Source organism: Paroedura picta, chromosome 1, assembly GCF_049243985.1.
Source record: "Paroedura picta isolate Pp20150507F chromosome 1, Ppicta_v3.0, whole genome shotgun sequence".
NCBI classification, from domain to species: Eukaryota; Metazoa; Chordata; class Lepidosauria; order Squamata; family Gekkonidae; genus Paroedura; species Paroedura picta.
The window spans coordinates 106,760,300-106,780,130 of NC_135369.1; the positions used below are offsets into that span (position 1 = coordinate 106,760,300).

At 42.4% G+C, this 19,831-nt stretch overlaps 1 protein-coding gene across 4 annotated transcripts in view; it reads right to left on the reverse strand.

Moving 5' to 3' along the window:
• ARFGEF3 (ARFGEF family member 3) overlaps positions 1 to 19,831 on the reverse strand; it is a 128,484-nt gene that overhangs the window by 60,928 nt on the left and 47,725 nt on the right. For all 4 annotated transcript variants that reach the window (XM_077351568.1, XM_077351560.1, XM_077351550.1 and 1 more), the window contains 6 exons: positions 17,244 to 17,312; positions 15,250 to 15,372; positions 13,509 to 13,551; positions 11,650 to 11,728; positions 6,725 to 6,829; positions 4,315 to 4,639 (listed from right to left, as the gene is read on the reverse strand). In XM_077351568.1, the coding sequence (XP_077207683.1) occupies positions 4,315 to 4,639; positions 6,725 to 6,829; positions 11,650 to 11,728; positions 13,509 to 13,551; positions 15,250 to 15,372; positions 17,244 to 17,312 (744 nt within the window). The remainder of the gene's footprint in view (positions 1 to 4,314; positions 4,640 to 6,724; positions 6,830 to 11,649; positions 11,729 to 13,508; positions 13,552 to 15,249; positions 15,373 to 17,243; positions 17,313 to 19,831) is intronic.

Consider the following 19,831-nt stretch of genomic DNA (forward strand, 5'->3'; position numbering starts at 1 on the left):
AATAAAGAGAATACAACCAGTCCTGAAGAGGATAAGGAGATTGACCACACTAGGGAGCCTCTGCAGACAGATCGGAAAAAGACTCAACGGCGAAGAGCGAGACAGTTCTCGGGGCCTTTGGAGCTCCAGAATAGATTTGAGGCCCTTGCAGAGGAGGTGCAAGGGTCAACGAGGGAAGACGTCCCAAAACAAAGTCTAAGACAAAGGGAAGAGATCACGGGGACAGAAGGAAATGGAGTTGAGAAAAAAAAAAGGAGAGTACTGGTAATTGGAGACTCCCTGCTAAGAGGAATGGATTGCTGGGCCCGACCCCCTAACCCAAGAGGTGTGTTGCTTGCCAGGGGTGAAAATTAAAGATGTTTCAGAACGGCTGCCCAAACTCCTCAAATCTACGGATCGCTACCCATTTATGATGGTCCATGTCGGAACGAATGACATGTCCCTGAATACCATCGCTCCTATTTAAAAAGACTATCAAGATCTGGGGAGGAAGCTCAAGCAAATGGGGGCACAAGTGGTATTCTCTTCAATCTTGCCTGTCAAGGGAAGAGGAATGCGTCAGGAGAGGAAGATAACGGGGGTGAATCACTGGCTGTGTACTTGGTGCCGGCAGGAGAGGTTTGGTTTCTGGGACCATGGGATAGGCTTTCTTGAGGAAGGCCTACTAGCACCTGATGGACTGTACTTATCGAAACTGGGGAAGAATGTGTTTGGCAGGAACCTGGGGAGATTCATCAGGAGAGCTTTAAACTAAAGCCACAAGGGGAAGGAGATGATCAACATAGGGAGTGTATGGAAGGAAAACAATCGGGGGCAGCCCAACCGGCAAGGCCAGCTCATAGGGAACCAAAAGTAAAAGGATTCAGATGTCTTTATACTAACGCCCGAAGCATGGGCAATAAGAAGGAAGAGCTGGAACTTCTCATGCTGATGGAAAGGTATGATCTAGTAGGCATCACAGAAACTTGGTGGAATGATTCTCATGACTGGAATGTAATAGTGGGTGGATATGAACTGTTCAGAAAAAACAGAATAGATCGAAGAGGTGGAGGAGTGGCACTGTATGTGAGGAAAGGGCTTACCTGTCAGGAAATTCTAGTGAATGAGAGCATATCTACAGTGGAAAGCATCTGGGTGAAAATAAGCGAGGGGAAAACAAACAGTGTGGTGGTTGGTGTCTGCTACCGACCACCGGACCAACGAGAGGATGTGGATGCTGCACTTTGTGAGCAGCTTGAGAAAATATCCAAGCGGCAGGACCTTGTCATCATGGGTGACTTCAATTTCCCAGATGTGTGCTGGGAAACAAACTCTGCGAAGCGTCCTCAGTCATGCAACTTTCTGACCTGCCTGGCTGACAATTTCATTTATCAAATGGTAGATGAACCCACAAGAGGTTCAGCCATACTGGACTTAATACTGACCAACAGGCAAGAGTTGGTGGATGAGGTGAAGGAGGTGGGGACCCTAGGGGGAAGTGACCATGTCCTCATAGAATTCCTTTTGAGATGAGGAGCCAAGGAAGCTTGTAGCCAGACGCGGATGTTGGATTTTCGTAGGGCAAACTTTAATAAACTCAGAGACATGATGAGTGTCATACCATGGACGAGAATGCTGGAAGGGAAGGGAGCATGTGAAGGGTGGGCGCTACTCAAACAAGAGCTATTGCATGCTCAATCCATGACTATCCCAGAAACACGAAAACACTGCAGGAGCTCTAAGAAGCCTATTTAGATGAACAGAGAACTTCAAGAGGAACTAAGAAAGAAAAGGAAAATGTTCAGGAAATGGAGGGAAGGACAGAGCTCTAAAGAAGAGTACCTACAGGTTACTAGGCACTGTAGATCAATCATCAGAAAGGCCAAAGCTGAGAGTGAGCTAAGATTGGCCAGGGAAGCCCATTGTAACAAAAGATTTTTCAGTTATGTGAGGAGCAAACGTAAAGTAAAGGAGGCAATAGGCCCACTGTTGGGTGCAGATGGACAAACTCTAACGGAAGATGCAGAGAAAGCAAAAAGTCTTAGTGCCTATTTTACATCTGTTTTTTCCCACAGGTCAAAGGGTTTAGGCACATCTAGAGATGGCCGTAGCCAAAGGATAGTGTCTGGGTGGCAGGGAAATTCGGTTGATGTCATTTACTTGGATTTTAGTAAAGCTTTTGACAAGGTTCCCCATGATGTTCTGATGGATAAATTGAAGGACTGCAATCTGGATTTTCAGATATTTAAGTGGATAGGAAATTGGTTAGAGAACCGCACTCAAAGTGTTGTTGTCAATGGTGTTTCATCAGACTGGAGAGAGGTGAGTAGCGGGGTACCTCAGGGCTCGGTGCTCGGCCCGGTACTTTTTAACATATTTATTAATGATCTAGATGAGGGGGTGGAGGGACTACTCATCAAGTTTGCAGATGACACCAAATTGGGAGGACTGGCAAATACTCCGGAAGATAGAGACAGAGTTCAACGAGATCTGAACACAATGGAAAAATGGGCAAATGAGAACAAGATGCAATTTAATAAAGGTAAGTGTAAAGTTCTGCATCTGGGTCAGAAAAATGAAAAGCATGCCTACTGGATGGGGGATACGCTTCTAGGTAACACTGTGTGTGAACGAGACCTTGGGGTACTTGTGGATTGTAAACTAAATATGAGCAGGCAGTGTGATGCAGCGGTAAAAAAGGCAAATGCCATTTTGGGCTGTATCAACAGCGGCATCACATCAAAATCACAAGATGTCATAGTCCCATTGTATACGGCACTGGTCAGACCACACCTGGAGTACTGTGCAGTTCTGGAGGCCTCACTTCAAGAAGGACGTAGAGAAAATTGAAAGGGTACAGAGGAGAGCGACGAAGATGATCTGGGGCCAAGGGACCAAGCCCTATGAAGATGGGTTGAGGGACTTGGGAATGTTCAGCCTGGAGAAAAGGAGGTTGAGAGCGGACATGATAGCCCTCTTTAAGTATTTGAAAGGTTGTCACTTGGAGGAGGGCAGGATGCTGTTTCTGTTGGCTGCAGAGGAGAGGACACGCAGTAATGGGTTTAAACTTCAAGTACAACGATATAGGCTAGATATCAGGAAAAAATTTTTTCACAGTTCAGCAGTGGAATAGGCTGCCTAAGGAGGTGGTGAGCTCCCCCTCACTGGCAGTCTTCAAGCTAAGGTTGGATACACACTTTTCTTGGATGCTTTGGGCTGATCCTGCATTGAGCAGGGGGTAGGACTAGATGGCCTTTATGGTCCCGTTCCAACTCTATGATTCTATGATTCATTCGCGGCCCGGCACCAGTCCGTAGACCAGTGGTTGGGGACCACCGCTTTCCACCATGACAACAGAGGATATATTGGAAGTGCTACAGCTTTTGTCAGATCTAACCACATATATACAATTAGTTGGATAAGAGGAATAGATAATCAACTGGATCCATGTGCTTCTGGAAATTATAACCAGACAGAAACATGAGAAAGAATTGCATATTTTTCTGCTGGTATTTTCATTTGTTAATTCCATTTTCTGAAGTAGGGTTATTACTTTTCCATTTTCACATCCATGGTATATAGCAATTTGGCAAAATAGCAGCAGAAAATACTTATCAACTCTATTACACTTCAGTTCTGATCATGGCTGTTGAACACTTCTGCAGGGAAATCAAGAATCTTGCAGTATTATCTTAAGAACTGTGTAACACAAGGACAGATTAAACCAAATAAAGTATATCATAACAAATCATCAGGCAGTTTTCACTCCCATTTTAGAAGGTACATATGACTTCAAAGATGCTTGTTCAAATGTATTTATTCTCAGGCTGCACAGAGCGCTATTCCTGGATCATGTTTAATTGCTGAGCTGTGACTTCCTACTTTTGAAGGACTTTTTCCATGGTTATTTGAAGACTCAGTATGTAAAATGCAAAAGATCCTATGAAGATGCAAGTGTCCATGCAGCAATCATGGTGTAAAGGGAAATATGGGAAAGATGTGAATGTGTGTTTTTTTTAAATAGTTAAAATAAATAATTAAATTAATACACATACCGTAAGTAATCCAATGGCAGTACACTGATAGTAGTTCCTATAAAATATCACCTGCCTGCAGTTACTGAATAAATGTATTACTGAAAGAACTACTGAAATGCATGTTGCTGTTGCTTGTTACTTTGTATGTGGTTTAATTCTAGAAATGTTGCTTTGGATAAACAGCAATAACCCTGATTAACTCACAATTAAAATAATTTACGAATAAACATCAACCCCCTGTTGTGATTCAATCAAGAAAAATTAAACCACATGCACAGACTCTCTCAGGTTACCTTACCTCTTTCATTATCTTGATAGCTTCAACTCGGTGCTGAGGTGGGGGATACAGAAGCATACGATGGTAGAGAGACTGCAGAACCGGCTTCATGGATTCCACTGATCCCACCAACCGGACTAATTCTGCAGCAATGTAATAGATTGTTCGGGCAACAGGACTACTAAGGGCAGGTGCAGCTGAAGAGCAACCTGACCCGCGGCCATGATCAGAGACCCCTGAGGAAGGAGAATCAGTCTCCTGGCAGGTGCTGCTGTGAGCAGAAGTTATTGTTTTATCATGGACTGGATTTCCCAGAATTACTATCAGGGCTGGACACAGCTGCTTCCTAAGAAAGAAACACACACACACAAAAGATTTCTTCACTGCACGTGCTATATTGTAGAAATCAGCCCTGAATGTCTTCGCATACAGTGTGTGTACACATTTGAACTCTGATATTATTTATGCATTTATTTTCTTGGCTTTTCATACATTTATCTACTCATAAAGTAGCGCCCTGAATTGTGCCCATTTGGAGCCAGTGTAGAAGAGCCAAGATTAGAGTGCTATGATCCTTATGAGCCATTCAAGTCAACCTCCTGCCTGCAACATTCTGTACACAATTTCTGAACTCTTTTCAGTGGCACCCTAATGCAGAGCACATTGTAGCACATACCCAGATATTGCACCACAGTGGCCAGATTTTTTCTGTCCAGGGTAAGCCACAGCTGGCTATGGTACTTCTAGCTACAGCTTCAACCTGATTATCCAGCACTAGGCCTGTGTCCAAGAGCAACTCCAAACTACAGGGCTGTTCCTTCAAGGGGAGTAAATGCCATCCAAAATGGGTGACACCTTAAAGGTGAACTTGAACACATGAAATTACCTGATAATTGCCACTATCTTCAGTGGCCTTGCCAACTGAGGCTAAATGGGCGACAATCAGAGAAAAGGCCTTTCTAATTATGGCACCAAAGTTATGGAATTCCCTCTCCAGGGAGATTTCTGTTCTCCTCAATCACTGTCTTATCCACTGCCTGGACCTGGATAGCCCAGGAAAGGTCAATCCCATCAAATTTTGAAAGCTAAATTTGGGCTGACTCTGGCTAGCATTTGGATAGGAGACCTCCAAGGATCTGGATGGAGTTCCTCTAATGAACACTAGGTGTTATGATGCAGAGGCAGGAAATGGCAAACCACCTCCAAACAGCCCTTGTCTGGCTTCCTGACAAAACTCAGATCTTCTGGCTACACTACGCATGCCATAGGATCAACTGATCAATTGATCAATCAATATTGTCTTTCATCAGCAAGTAAAGATTTAACTGTTTTGTTTGGTGGTCCTTCACTGATTCTTCTTTCTGTTCATCTGTTTTGTTTGAATGTTGTTTTTAACTGCTTTCATATGTATTTTAAAGGGCCATTTCCACATGAGGAAAATGTTCCTGGAGAGCCTTCACTTGTTGGTGGCATATAAAGCCCCCTCCATATTATATTGCCAACATTCTGAGGTAGTCCAGTAGCTGGGTAGCAATTTGGCCATTTTTAATTGAGAAAACTAGGTTTACCTCCCTAAATCGCACATACCATTGGTGAGCAACCAGTGAGCCACCAGGGATAAGACCATATGGAGGGGGAAATGAGCGATAGTCTCAGCAGCTCTGTTCCGCCCTCGCACCCACCCTCCCCTCTCCATTTCCTGCTCCAAGTTTTTTTTTAATGGTATAGTCCGTATTGCAGTGCAGCCACAAACCTACATTGTCAAAGGTGAAATAAAATCTTCTTTGAAGTGTCCACAGTCTTTTTGGGATCATGTAGGCAAAACACAACCCCTTTTCTGTTTTCTGGAGGTGGGGACTGAGCTGGGAAAGATTGGGGTGTGTGATCAGGCTGCCTTCTCCCAATCATACAGGGGCCTGAACACTTGTCGTAAAGCCAACCATTAGCACAAAATGTCTTTTTGGGCTCCAGGGACCTTGTTCATCATCTCAGAAACCCACCCAGACAGAAATAAATCTGTCCCAAATCTCTAAAGATAATTTGTCATCCTGGTAAGTCACAGGGAGGGATATTTTTCATGCCACAGTGCTACCAGAAGTGCTAGAGACTTCTTAATGTTGGTCCCTGTCCAAACATCCAAGAAGAGCTGTTATAGCCCAGCTGCTATAAATGATCCCCATATGTTCAGCCGCTGAGATGTAGCTTCTGAGCCTTACTCCAAACAGCAAGCACAGACATGAGGAACTCCTTAAATATGGTGACCCAAATTCCCCACAATATGCTCCAGTGGCAATAAAACCTTATAAAAAAACTGTCGTATATATAAATAATATTTAATAATAGCACAAAGAGAGCAGAAAGAATTATCTTCTCTGTATGAGACTGAATGCTGGGTTCTTTCCCAAGAACTATACAAAACAGAAACATTTACCAGATGAGGTCAGTGAATCCTTTGTGGTGGTGCATAGTAGGAGAGGAACTACTGAGCATTGAGAGGATGCATTCCAGGTACAGAAGCTGCAATTGCTGATTCTCACTAAAAATGGAAACAAAATATGTTTTATTGTTCATCCTAAACAGAAGCAATAAAAAGAGATATAAACAGAAGGATTTCTAACAAGACAATGAAAAAGGATATCAGTTGAATACAATTATCTGGAATCAATTTCACCCAAAAGTGAAAGATGAATTCTTATTTAAAATGGACAGCTTCACCCAAGATGTTTTTTAGCATACTCAGGCAGACTGAATCATGTTAGTTGCTCTGAACACTTAATTCATAAGCTAGTCACTGGTTTCAGAGGAAAAGCTAAACATGCTTAATAGGGCTTTTGAGCACTTTATTTCAGCTTCCTTGTGCCTTGAAATTTGATCATATTATGTATCTTTAATAGCAGTAGCTACTCACTCATTACTTCCAGTGAAGATTCATCAGAGCAGAAAAACACAACAATACCTGACTAACTATGGTTATGCAGGCTCATAGGGTCCTCCTGCCTTCTCTCTCGGACAAACATCCGCTTTCAATTTTGAAACTGTGATTGGTATTATTTGTGCACTGTTTACTTATAAGATGTGCTTGCGTAACATCACAGTCCCGTCACAGGAAATACACTTCCTAATGGACTTGCTACTGAACTCGTCCCAGACACAGGAAAAGTACCTCCTAATTTCAGTCCATACCTTGGGGGAATCCCAGATAAAATAGGAATGTGATGTTACACCATTCCCCTTAGAAGTAAATGAAATGCCCAGCAACTGTTCACACACTCCATTCTTAGGCACGGAGGGACTCCATTTTGCCATATCTTATCTCTCAAGATGCCAGCCACAAACCACTGAACCCGAAAATCAGGTAGAGTGTCATTGGAGGACTATGCCAGTAGCTCACATGACCTGCAGTCCATGAGCCATGGCCCGGGCTATTTTCATGGAGTTCTGGGGTTTGTGCTCTGGGTTGTGCCCATCCCAAGTCTGACATGCTAAGAAATAATCTGGTATAGTTACAGCTTTTGTCTCACTGTATGTGTATATTTCATGGGATGGCGTTCAGTGTAATCAAGTAGTCATGTGGCTCTTCTCTTTGAGACCCTGAGTGAAGTACCAGTGATCTATAGCTTTTTGGAGACTTACTCTGGCCCAGCTTTTCTCAGTTTTTTACCATTGAGAAACCCCTGAAACATACTTCAGGTTTCGAGAAACCCCAAAAGTGATGCAATTGTGCAGAATATAGTTGGGAAGCATAGCTGTGTACACGCCCACCTGGGCCCATCATTGGCCATTGTGGGGGAGGGCGATTAGACTACTATAACTCGCTCTATATGGGTCTGGCTTTGAACTGGAAACTGCAGCTGGTACAAAATGTGGCTGCAAGGGTCTTCACTATAACACCGTATAGGACCCATATTCAGCTGGTGCTCACACAACTGCGGTGGTTACCAGTCTGCTTCTGGGTCAAGTTCAAGGTATTAGTAGTGATCTAGGTGGCCTGGGTCCTACTTATCTACGGTACCGCTTGGTTGCTTATGCCCCCCGCAGGGCTCTCTGCTCTGCGGGTATGAATTTACTGGCTGTCCTGGGCCCCCCGAGATGTCCGCCTGGCTTTGACAAGGGCCAGGGCCTTTTTGGTCCTGGCCCCAACCTGGTGGAATGAGCTCTTGCAAGAGCTGAGGACCCTGCTGGAGTTACCAGCTTTCTGCAGGGCCTGTAAGACTGAGCTGCCAAACATACGGTTGAGGCCAGGGGAGAGTCTCGGTGTTACCATCAGAGGATCCCCCAGATAGGTTAGATCTGGTTCCTTGTTCCCATTGGAAAAAACTTGGCCCTCGGGATGAATCAGGGGATAGGGGGTGAGGTGTTTAAAATCTTTGTTTCCAGCAACTGGAAACTAGTGATCATGGTCTGCTTGGTTTGTGATAAGGGCTGTTTTTATGGTGTTTTTATGGAAACTATTATTTTATATTTGTAAACTGCTGTGAGACTTTCCGAAAGTGGCAGTATAAAAATCGGAAAAAAAAAAAGTGTTTTGTTTGGGCAGAAGAAGATTGGGCCAAATTTATTGTTTGGGTTCAATGGATTGACCAATTAAGATTGTGTGCTCCATCTGCGCCTTCTCCCCTCCCACCCCTCTAGGAGATGGTTACCAGGGGGATTGAAATTAGCGAGGGACTTGTTTCTTCCGCAGTATCCCCCTTCTTCTTGGTTTTTTGATTGATGAACTGTATTTTTATGTCTGGGGTTTTAATGGGGATTTTATGGGGGTGTTTATACAGACATTGTAACACGCCACGAGCCATCTGGGAGTGGAGGGTAATAAATAAGATAAATAATATAATAAGAATAATTTATAATGGTAAGTGATGCCCAAGTTTTTAATTGCCCATCTGTTCTACAGGATCCTTATCAGTTGTGGCAGGGCTCCCACTACTTACACAGCTACAAAGCTTTCAAAAGCTGAAAGCAACTACAGAAGAAGAGGGAGGCCTCTGCCATGTGAGTTATTCATGAGGGTGACCTGGGCAGCACAGCTCTACACAATGATGGGATTCTGCCAGCAAAATAATATTAGCAAATATTTTGATATTTAGAATGAAGGAACCATCTTGAGTTACATAGTGATCACATAGACTTAATAATTTTAATATTTCATAATAATAAATAACTACATATACTGAGGCACAGATGCAATACAAATGCTGCTACTGTGAATAAACTGCTTGCAGTTAAAAAGTAGACAGATACCACTTGCAAGTAATTACACTTATTTAAGTGTACAAATAATTATAGCTGCTAATTACTGGTCTGCTTGTAAACTAATGGTAAATGTCAGCTTTGCAGTACACATGAATTACTCTATATTTAGTTAATTCACTCCTGAACTAATTTTTCCATGGTGCTTTCATGCTTTGCAGCATAGGATAATAGAGACTGATTCCCTTAAATTCAGATGTGTTACTTAGAGTCAGGCTAGGGAATATTTAAAGCATCCTCCCCCTCCACACATGCACTACCTGATTTACATTTTCCCATCAACAAAACATACCTTACACATTAGCAGCTACTCATGAAGAGCAATAGTGTGTAGTTTATTTTTTAAAATAACACCACAAAGGCCAATTCCGCATGGGCAGAAAAGGCTGAGAGGGCAGTCATATGGAAGTGGGGCAAATCCCTGCTTCCACATGATGCAGCAGCTGGGAAGGCCCCCTCCTGGGCCTGCCGCGGATTGGGCCCACAGCAGACTAAGGAGCCGTGGATTCTCCTGCGTTCCCTTAGCCTGCTGCAGGGGCTAGCAGGGTCTGTCCTGAAGCAGACCAGTGTGGACAGGGAAAGCCTGGGCCTTCCAGGCCTGGCTCCTCCCTGCCCTACCATTGGCCCAGAGGGGGCAAGATATGCCCCAGTCATCTTCATGGTGCTTCGCTGAGTCATGGGATGGAACAGGGCTTAAAAAAAAATTTGCAGGAAGGTGGGATTGCAATCTATGCAATCCTACCTTCCTGCAAAATAACTCTCTGTGCCTCTCCAGCATGGTGGAACCATTTTGCCATTACTGTATTTCTGAGGGGAACACATTTTAGTGTGACACCAGCAGATCCAGTTATGAAATGTGTCCCCCATGGGGACACAGAAAGCTGCAGAGCATAAAGCTTTATAGCAGCGGTCCGCAACCTTTTGCAGGCCGTGGACTGCTGCGCCGGGGTGTGGGGAGAAGGCGACCCGGGGGCCCGCGCACGCACGGCAGCCCTGGCGCAAACGCGCATGCGTGGACTTGCCGCGCGCGAGTTTGCATCCGGCGAGCGAGCAAACACGCACGCAGCAGCACTGTGCATGCGTGGACTTGCCGTGCGTGCGCGTTTTTGCCCCCGCTGAATGCAAACGCGCACGCGCGGCCAGTCCGCACATGCATGTTTGTGCTGCCGGCTCCCTCTCCCCGCCCCTCCAGGCCACAAGGAAATGGGCCGCCGAAGCGGCCGATTAGCTTGCGGCCCGGCAAGCTTCACTTCCCCCCCTCCCAAAGCAAGAAGCTTGCTGGGCCACAAGGTAATTGGCTGCTTCGGCGGCCGATTTGCTCGCAGCCTGGCGAGCTTCTCGCTGCAGGGGGGGGCGGGAAGAGGGAGCCGCGGCCCTGGCGCCAAGGCCTTCACGGCCTGGCACCGGGCCGTGGCCCAGGGGTTGGGGACCACTGCTTTATAGCACCGCACCACCGGTGGCCCAGAGCTCCCGCTGCTATGCAGAATGGGCTAAAGTGTTATGCTGTAAAATAAGTAAATAGAAACAAAACTCTACCATATCTCCAGCAAAACCTAAATTAATAAAGCTAATAAGGAAAACTGGGGCCCCTCCTTTAAATCCATGTGACAGTTCCATTCTGCCCTGAAGCTCTTTCTTATTATGTTATCAAGGTAACTGGTCTGTACTGATGTCACTCATTAGCTTACCAATGGTCTCAGTGGTTGGATTAGGTCTGGGGAGATGCCATGAAATCTGCTGAGTGACCTTGGGTTACTACTTTTTCTTTCAGCCTAACTTTCCTCACAGAGTTGTTGTGAGGATCAAATGGAGGAATGAAGTTTAAAAAACCATGTGTGCTGCCCTGAGCACCCCAAAGAAAGGATATGATAAAATGTGAATGGCAGGTAATTAAACAGAGAGAAATGTTTACACTAATGTGCTCTCTGGAAAGGGCCTCTTTTAGGTGATTTGGCCTTGTCCCTCCCTGCTTTTTGGAAGGCTTTTTAGACAACCTCAGACTTTAGAATTGTTTGCAACGTGAAGTGAATTTTACTGTGTATTATTGTTACCTGCACAATGATGGAATCCCTTACTCCCCATTTATATTCAGAATTACTCACTCACCTGATAACTGTCTGAAGTTTTTCACAGAGAACCGTGAAGACAGAGACAACATCATCACAAAGGGACTCCACTGTAGAATCTCCAAAAGAGACAAAGAGCACATATTAGAACGAGCAGGCAGATATACACCTAATTACATCCCCAGTAGACATCTGCAGAAAGTTTGAGAACACAATATGTACAATGGTTTTGAAAGACTATTGGGGAAAACCATGTATGTTCCTGCAGTTAGATCTGCTGTGTAGAATATGTAAGTGCCACAACTCACAGCTGACTTATGGCAACCCAAGGAATGAGAAGGACAGATAGTTTGCCATTGCCTTGAAACTGCTGTGAAAAGTCTTCATTGGTGGACTCCCCTCCAAGTTCTGGCTCTGCTTAGCTTCCAAGATCTGACAAGATTGGGCTACAGAATGCCATTCTACATCTTGCTGTGTCAAGCAGACTGCATGAATTGTTGTTATTTTGTTAAGTGAGTAGGATGCTCTCATAATCTGTGAATATGCACAAACTCTCAACACAAACTCTGGGGCAGTGGAAAGTGATGTCAAGTTGCAGTCAACCTGTGGTGATCTAGAATTTTCAAGGCAAGTGATGTTCAGAAGTAGTTTGCCATTGTCTGCCTCTGTGTCATGACCCTGGATTTCTTTGGTGGTCTCCCGCATAAATACTAACCATGGATGACCCTGCTTAGTTTCCAGAATCTGATGAGATCAAGCTAGCCTGGACTATCCAGATCAGGGCACACAAACTCTACCCTTGCACTTATTACATATGAAGACTCTGCTTCATGTTAGACTCTATTGTGTTCTGCAATTAGTTGCAAGCAGCACTGAAGTTGCCATATTGCTTACTTCATTCCCTCCCCATCCTTCTCAATGGGCAAGACCTTACCATATGTTTATTTAGAAGTAAATGTCATTCAGCAAATCAGATTCTATCAACAGAATTTATTTACTCATGTTCAACAAAATTATTTCTTATTATGCCATGAATCAATGAACAATTTAACTGTTCTTATCCCCTGGATGAGAGTGGAGACCCTCAGTTCTATTTTTACTTTTTAAATTTGTATTTATTATGATTTTATAATTGTATTAATGTCATAATAATTAATGACATAATAATGTCATAATAATTGTTTATGGTCATAAACAATGCAATACAAATACACGGTGACTCTGGCTGATATGAAGGAAAGGCTTCCCTCCTCCCTCACCTTGATAATGTAAGATTATTACGTTCAAAAGGAAAGCAGTTAAACTGTAATGTTAAGTCAAGTGGGAAAACATAAAGAGATAGTAGCTTTAAAACTATTATTGCAGCATCAGATTGTTCTACTGTGGGCAGGCAAAAGACTGTTTTCTCAGGGATACTATACCTTCACATTTTCCTCCCTGCTTTTCTTTGCAGATTAATAAATCAATTCCTGTTTCGCATTACTTATCGTAAGAAAAAGGTATGAAAAAGACAGTCGAATGCAATAGGCTATCAATATCATTGTCTGGGTTCCCCATTTAAATTGATTAAACTGGTTATTCCAGAAGCCAGTGTGCAGCCATGCATTCCTGTCCTTTACAGAGGTCATTGCAAATAGGCACGAGCTGTATCTGAAGAAGTGAGCAGTGAGTCATGAAAGCTCATACCCTGCCACAATCTTTGTGAGTCCAGTATCTTAAGAGATATTGCTCCATGTGGAAAATCCATAATGGTTGAACAATAGGACATTACCAATAATCTGTGAGCAGCAAGAAGTGAAGATCAGAAATCATAAATATGATGAGAATGGAAAATACCTGATGGAGAACAAAAGAAAGTTAGCAGAGGAAAAATTATTATAAATAATTAGGAACAGATACCTGGGCTCTTGAATCCTTGAAGAACTGCTTGGCTTTCAATTATCTAGCAAGAAAAAAAAAGTACTGATATTAGCACACCATATCTAAGGTTACTTTTTACTTGATAAGACATTGGAGGAAGCCAGTCCTTAAGCAGCTACACTAGCTCCCAGTTGCATTCTGGATTCGGTTGAACCTGGATTAGGTTCAAGGTTTTGGTATCAACCTTTAAGGCAATTTGCGATCTGGGCCCGATATGTCTGAGAAACTGCCTAGCTGACTATACTCCCTGAATAGTGCTATTCCAACAAGCTGGTGATGCCTGGCCCTAGAGAGATATGTTTGGCTTCAACCAAGGCCAGGGCTCTTTCTGTCCAGGCCCCTACCTGATGGAATGAGCTCCTGGAAGAGCTGAGGACCCTGTTGGAACTGGCGCAGTTCTGCAGGGCTTAAAAGCTAGAGCTCTTCTGCCAGGCATTTGATAAGGGCCAATGAGGATATGCCACCTATTGGGCCCCCACACAAATACATCCCAGAATGTGAGAAGCAATCAGTGAGCATGTAGCTACTAGCTTGTTGACTGGTTTATGATTTTATATTAAAATTTATGTTTTTGTTGTTATATTTTTATATATGTTGTGAACCATCCTGAGCCGGCCATGCTGTAAAGGATGGTTATAGAAATAAAATAATAAATAAAATAAATATGATGTTACTTTTGCTAGCAGTACTACAGCTCTAGCCTGATCTGAGCGATGTCCTCTAGCCGGATCCTTATAAACCGTGAGCAAAGATACCACAAATCTGAAATGTGAAATGTACCCACCAGTTGCTGGAAACAAAATCTGTTTACTGTATTAATTAATATCCTAAAGGGTGAAAGGGCTGCTTAATCCTTCCCCTTAATTCTGCTTTTTTCACTCATTTGTACAGGAAAAAGATATAATCCCATTTTCTTCCCTTAGAGGGAAAAGGCAGTATTTTAAGAAGTGGGCATTTTGAACACACTAACGTCTGGCAAAGAAAGGATTAAATAGCCTCTTTCATCAGCTGATCCTCCACTCAACCTGAGTTTTTAATGAAAGAACCAATAAAGAAAAGCATCATGGAATTACATGATCCATGCAGCTTGATTCTTAACCTCTTATTCTCAGTTAGAGGAGTTCAAAACAAAGGTCTGGCAAAGATTGCAAACTGGAATCCCAGAGAATGACAGTCAGGCAAGAGTCGCTATATATCTACTGGCTTGATTCTGTATCATGAATCCCAGTATAATGGGCTGTTGTCCTGAAGTGACACTGGATTGTGTCCTACAGCTTTTCCATGGTAAAAGAGGGAGATGATTTTAAGCACCCAAAGTCCATGATGGGAATTCACATAGACAAAAACCACAATGAGAAAGGAAATTAAGGAATCTGAACTGGAAATGCTGGTAAGATAACATCCTTGAAAGGTGTGTGTTCCAATTGCATTTGCTTATCACAGTATCCAGCTATGGACTGATAATCAGTAGATTCTTACAGAAGAAGAAAGGACATGGCAGCTACTGCTTCATAAGAAGTCATTAAAAAAAAAGCATCTCTGGTGTATATTGACAACATCCAGTAGGAAATACTGGACAGGCCAGGTTTTGTCTTACTTTTGTCTAAAGTAGTCACAAGGACAACAACGAGATTTTTGCAAATAAATCCATAAAGCACACAAAATAGACTGGAGGCCCAGTCAGAAACATGGATTTATTTACTGCTGCAAGAGGACTCACTGTTTCATCTTGTTTTTGTCGTAACTGTAAAGTCAAGTCACTAAGCATCTGGCTAAGGGTTGCCCGGACAGCTGTATTAATACTCCGCTGCTGATAGCTGGAGACATAGGTCTCAATGCAAACCTGACAAGATTAAAAACAACAGGAGCAGAATATAATATTAAGAAAAATATAATTCTAAAACATTTTAGATATGGACAGCATTAACTGTCCATAATTCTTCTGGGCACTGGTCTTAATATGGAAACATCCGTTCTTCACATCATAATTCACACAATAATGCGATCCTCCCCCCCCCCCCCAAATGAAAATCGAAATTCAGTGGTTATTTGCGTATGTAAGTTCACACAATTACCATTTTGAAGGAAGATGCTTACTTATTGCCTTCCAACTTAGGTCCAGACAACATACTATGGAGGCTCAGATCACCAGAGTAGCACAGAAGATCTTTGCTGGGCTTCTCCTCCAAGCACCTGCCTTGAAGCATTGGGTCAATTTGGGTCTAGTGAGTCAGGAATTCTGGGGGATGGTTTGGTTTTCTGTTAGTAGAGGTTTTATATTATTGGATTACTGTATTATCATATTTATTGTATTTTTCTTGTTGTAAATTGCTGCAAGTTGGCTGGCCTGTGAGAGGTGGTTAATAATGTAATAAATGTATAATAAATTAACAGATAGCATTTTACCACCTCCATCAAGATGAGTTACTAGCACCCTACCAGGCCCTAGAACACCTGGCAACAGTAATTCATACAACAGTTGCCTCTAGGTTAGATTATTGCAACTCACTCTAAGGAGGCCTGTCCTTGTCCCTGACCCAGAAACTGCAACTAGCCCTGAACACAGCAGCATGAGTCCTCCCCCGAACACCTTGGAGAGCCCATATTTGGCCTGTACTTAAGCAGCTGCACTGGCTCCTGGTTGAATTCTGGATCAGGTTCAAGGCACTGGTACTAACTTTAAGGCCATGATCTGGACCTGACATACCCGAGGGACCACCTAACTTACTATACCCCATGAAGAGTGTGCCAATATGAACAGGCTAGTGATCCCTGGCCCCCCAAAATGCATTTTTAGCCGTAACCAGGGCCAAGGCCTTCTCGGTCCTGGCCCCAACCTGGTGGAATGTGCTCCCAAAGGAGATGCAGGCCCTGCAGGAACTGCCAGTTACAAAGGGCCTGCAAGATGGAGTTCCTCTGAGCATATTTCCTCCCTGCTTGCCTGCAGAACAGACAGAATAAACAGACTGACTGCAGAAAACAGACAAATAACTACTGTAGGATTCTCTCTCCTCTCTTTCTTTATAAAGTTGTTTTTTTCTTCAGAATAAAACTATTTCATTCTTTTAAACAGCCTGATGCGCTGCACCTCTTTACATATTTAAACTATGCCAACAGTGTATGTGTATGGAGGGTTCTTTTTCCAGTTATATGGTTCCTCCCCCAACACACACACATGCATTCTGAAGAGGTTCAGCCCAGACTCAAAACTAAATTAACAGCATCTAAAATAATATTGCCTGAATATATTTAGTCTTTTTTTGTGTGAAAAAGATGACAGTTTGACAATTCTACACACCTGAATTTGCAGTTTACAGATAAAATCATAGAACTGGAAGGGGCCATATAGACCATGTAGTCCGACCCTCTCCTCAATGCAGGATCAGCCTAAAGCATTCATCTTAATTATCTGTCCAGCCACAGTTTGAATATTGTTGGTACAATATTCACACCACCTCCTTAGGCAATGAATTCCAGTGCTGAACAACTTTGACTGTGAAGAAAAAATTCCTTATTCCAAAAGGTCTCTTGGAATTTGGGAGAAAAAAAATCCTGAAGTTGAAATTAAGTCAGTAATGCAAGACTACTCATCCCAGTTCCTTATTACAATTAGAGCTGCCGAAGTAATCTAAAGCTAACCAGTCTAAATAGTGACAGGAAAGGTTATTTCATCAGGTTCCTAAGTCTAGTTAACAATGGTAAAAGAAGACTTACCTCAGCAATCTTCAGTACTGAACTCCCATTCAGTTCAAATGTTGGGGTATACGTTATACAGAGCAGAACCTATAATGAGAGCAAGAGCAAGAGAGATGACCTCTGGTCTGATGACTCCCTGACCAGGCTGTGTTCTCTGGGCCAGAAACAAGAACATCACGTGTTTCCTCTTTTAGTTGATGAGAGATTCACAGGTTGGAAAGTTACTTATTTATTAAAACATTTATACCCTGCCTTTCCTAGCAGTTCATAGCAGTTTACAATAATTTTAAAAATCAGTTGTAATGAATCACAAATCCCTCCCTCATTCCCCCTTTGAAATATGCCCACCGTTCAGACACCCTCAAATGGCAAACAAGCAAGATTTGCAGCATCTCATGAAGTTTTCCAAGAAGGGGGCTCCCCTCACCCCCTCAAGGAGCCCATTTCACAATCAGATGGGCTACCATAAGCAGCAAGATAGTCAAACCAGCCCTTCCTGGCAATTCCACACCCCCCCCCCCCCCATATATAATGGTTGAGGAAATTCTGTTTCACTTCATTGGCCTTAAAAGTGCTATTGGATTCAAACTAGCCTAGATGATAGCAAAGTTTCGTTCTATCAAGTTTTAATGTATAAATTAGGATATGGTCTTGAACATGTCATGGAACACAAAATATTATAAATATTTTGTTCCAAACGTTTACAAAATAATTAGTGTGTATGTATGCATGTGTATGCGTAACTTTTCATAAAGCATCTACAAATGGCAGGTGAGAATTCAATGATTCTATTCAAACTCAACATGGCTGAAATAAGATGGAAATAGAATCCTCCCAGGCAACAATTAATTAATTTTGATGTTCTCTTTTGATATTATTTTAGCAAGTTAAATAATTCAAGGAAAGGAGAGAAACCCCAGAGAAAGAGATTTTTGGGGGGAGGGGGACGACAACAACAATTTGTTTTTATACACAGCTGTTCTTTAAATTTGATCACCATCTCAGACTTCTTGCTATTGCTGTTTGTAAAAATATATGGAAAATCATTCTATAATGTGAGCAAATACAGAGCCCTACCTATAGAATTAATGTTATGTCCGTCCCCCACACAAAAGAATTGTTAAATATTTATACTTTGGAACTGTCTTGTAATTGTTATCCTCAAATGCACAAGGAATAAACCGCAAAATGCCAGATAAAATTGTAAGAGTACAGGTTGGAGCCTAGCTGAACTGGGGATACATCCCACCATTGTATGTGGCCATCATGAGAATTTCAAAGAAATGTACAACACGACTCATAAAAACATTAATAAAGCAATAATAAGAAGGTAACAAAAGCCAAATTGTTAAAAAATTAATAATCTTGCAACTCCCAGAGATCTTAAAAGAGTTTCTCAATGTTTTGTCTTCATCATTAGGGAGAAAAAAGTAGACATTATAAAGGATATCACTGGAAACATACTGCTGAGCATGAAAACAAACCCAGTTACTTAGGATGACTACTTCCATGGGCAGACTATTAAATTGCTTCTTATCTTGCAAATGCTCTTATGAAAGTTGTTTCCATAAATGAGTGACTCATAATGAAGGCTGTGCATACTAATTACTGCTGAGTGCTTCCTGTATTAAAACAAGAAATATTGCTTTGCTCCCAGGTTATCCAGAATGTGAATGTTAATAATTTATGGAGCTTTCCAAACTAATGAGCAAGACTCTCGGAAAGAGATTGGACAGTGGCATTGGGCAGTATACTGGGTGATTTTTGCATGGCCTTCGAGCCATACATTTCATTTTTAGCCTGGGTGGTTACTGGCGGATACATGAAAACAATCAGGGGCAGAGATTCCCAAACCTTATAAATAATTAAATAAAAAAGCAGGCCAAAAGAATTTGTTTAATGCATCATACATTCTAATTCCACAAACCAAGATTTCTTAAGTGATACTGCTTTTTCACATTTCAGGGTAACAGACTTTAGTCAATTCCATAGTTGTTAACTGGTCTTCTCACCTCTTCTTTATGAATACTTCACCAACCCTGACAGGAGAGGAAACTCAGAGGGAAAGGAGGTTAACATCTTCCTTGTCCTCCACCTGGGGCATTTTAAATATGAAAAAGTCAAAAGTCTCCTTCTCTCAAAAGAAAGACCTGTATTAAATTGCCATGGTGGCAGTTTAAATTCTGAAACTAGGTGTTACGTCTCAGAGAGAACATAGAAGTCTTCTACAGCATCAAATCTGTAATGGAAGAGATAGTTAATCTCATATAAGAGATGGATGATGAATTAGGTTAGGTTTCTGGAGGTATAAAAGATATGGCACAGGAAAACCAAAGGCAAGGAGGACCAAAGGAAGTGTGCAGATAGGCAATGTTTTGATAGAAGAAGACCTGAAGGAATGAGTGGTTGGTAGAAAATAAAGGTACAGAAGGCAGAGGGAAGCAAAGGAGGAGTGAATAAGCAAAGGGACTGAAGGAAACATCATTGCTTAAAAAAGAGGAAGGGCTAGGTAGTACAGAGGCAGCAAAAGGAGCATTAGGATGAATCCATTGGCAGCTAAAGGAAATGGAAGCCTAAGAAAGAGGAGCCTGAGAGTATAAAGAGTA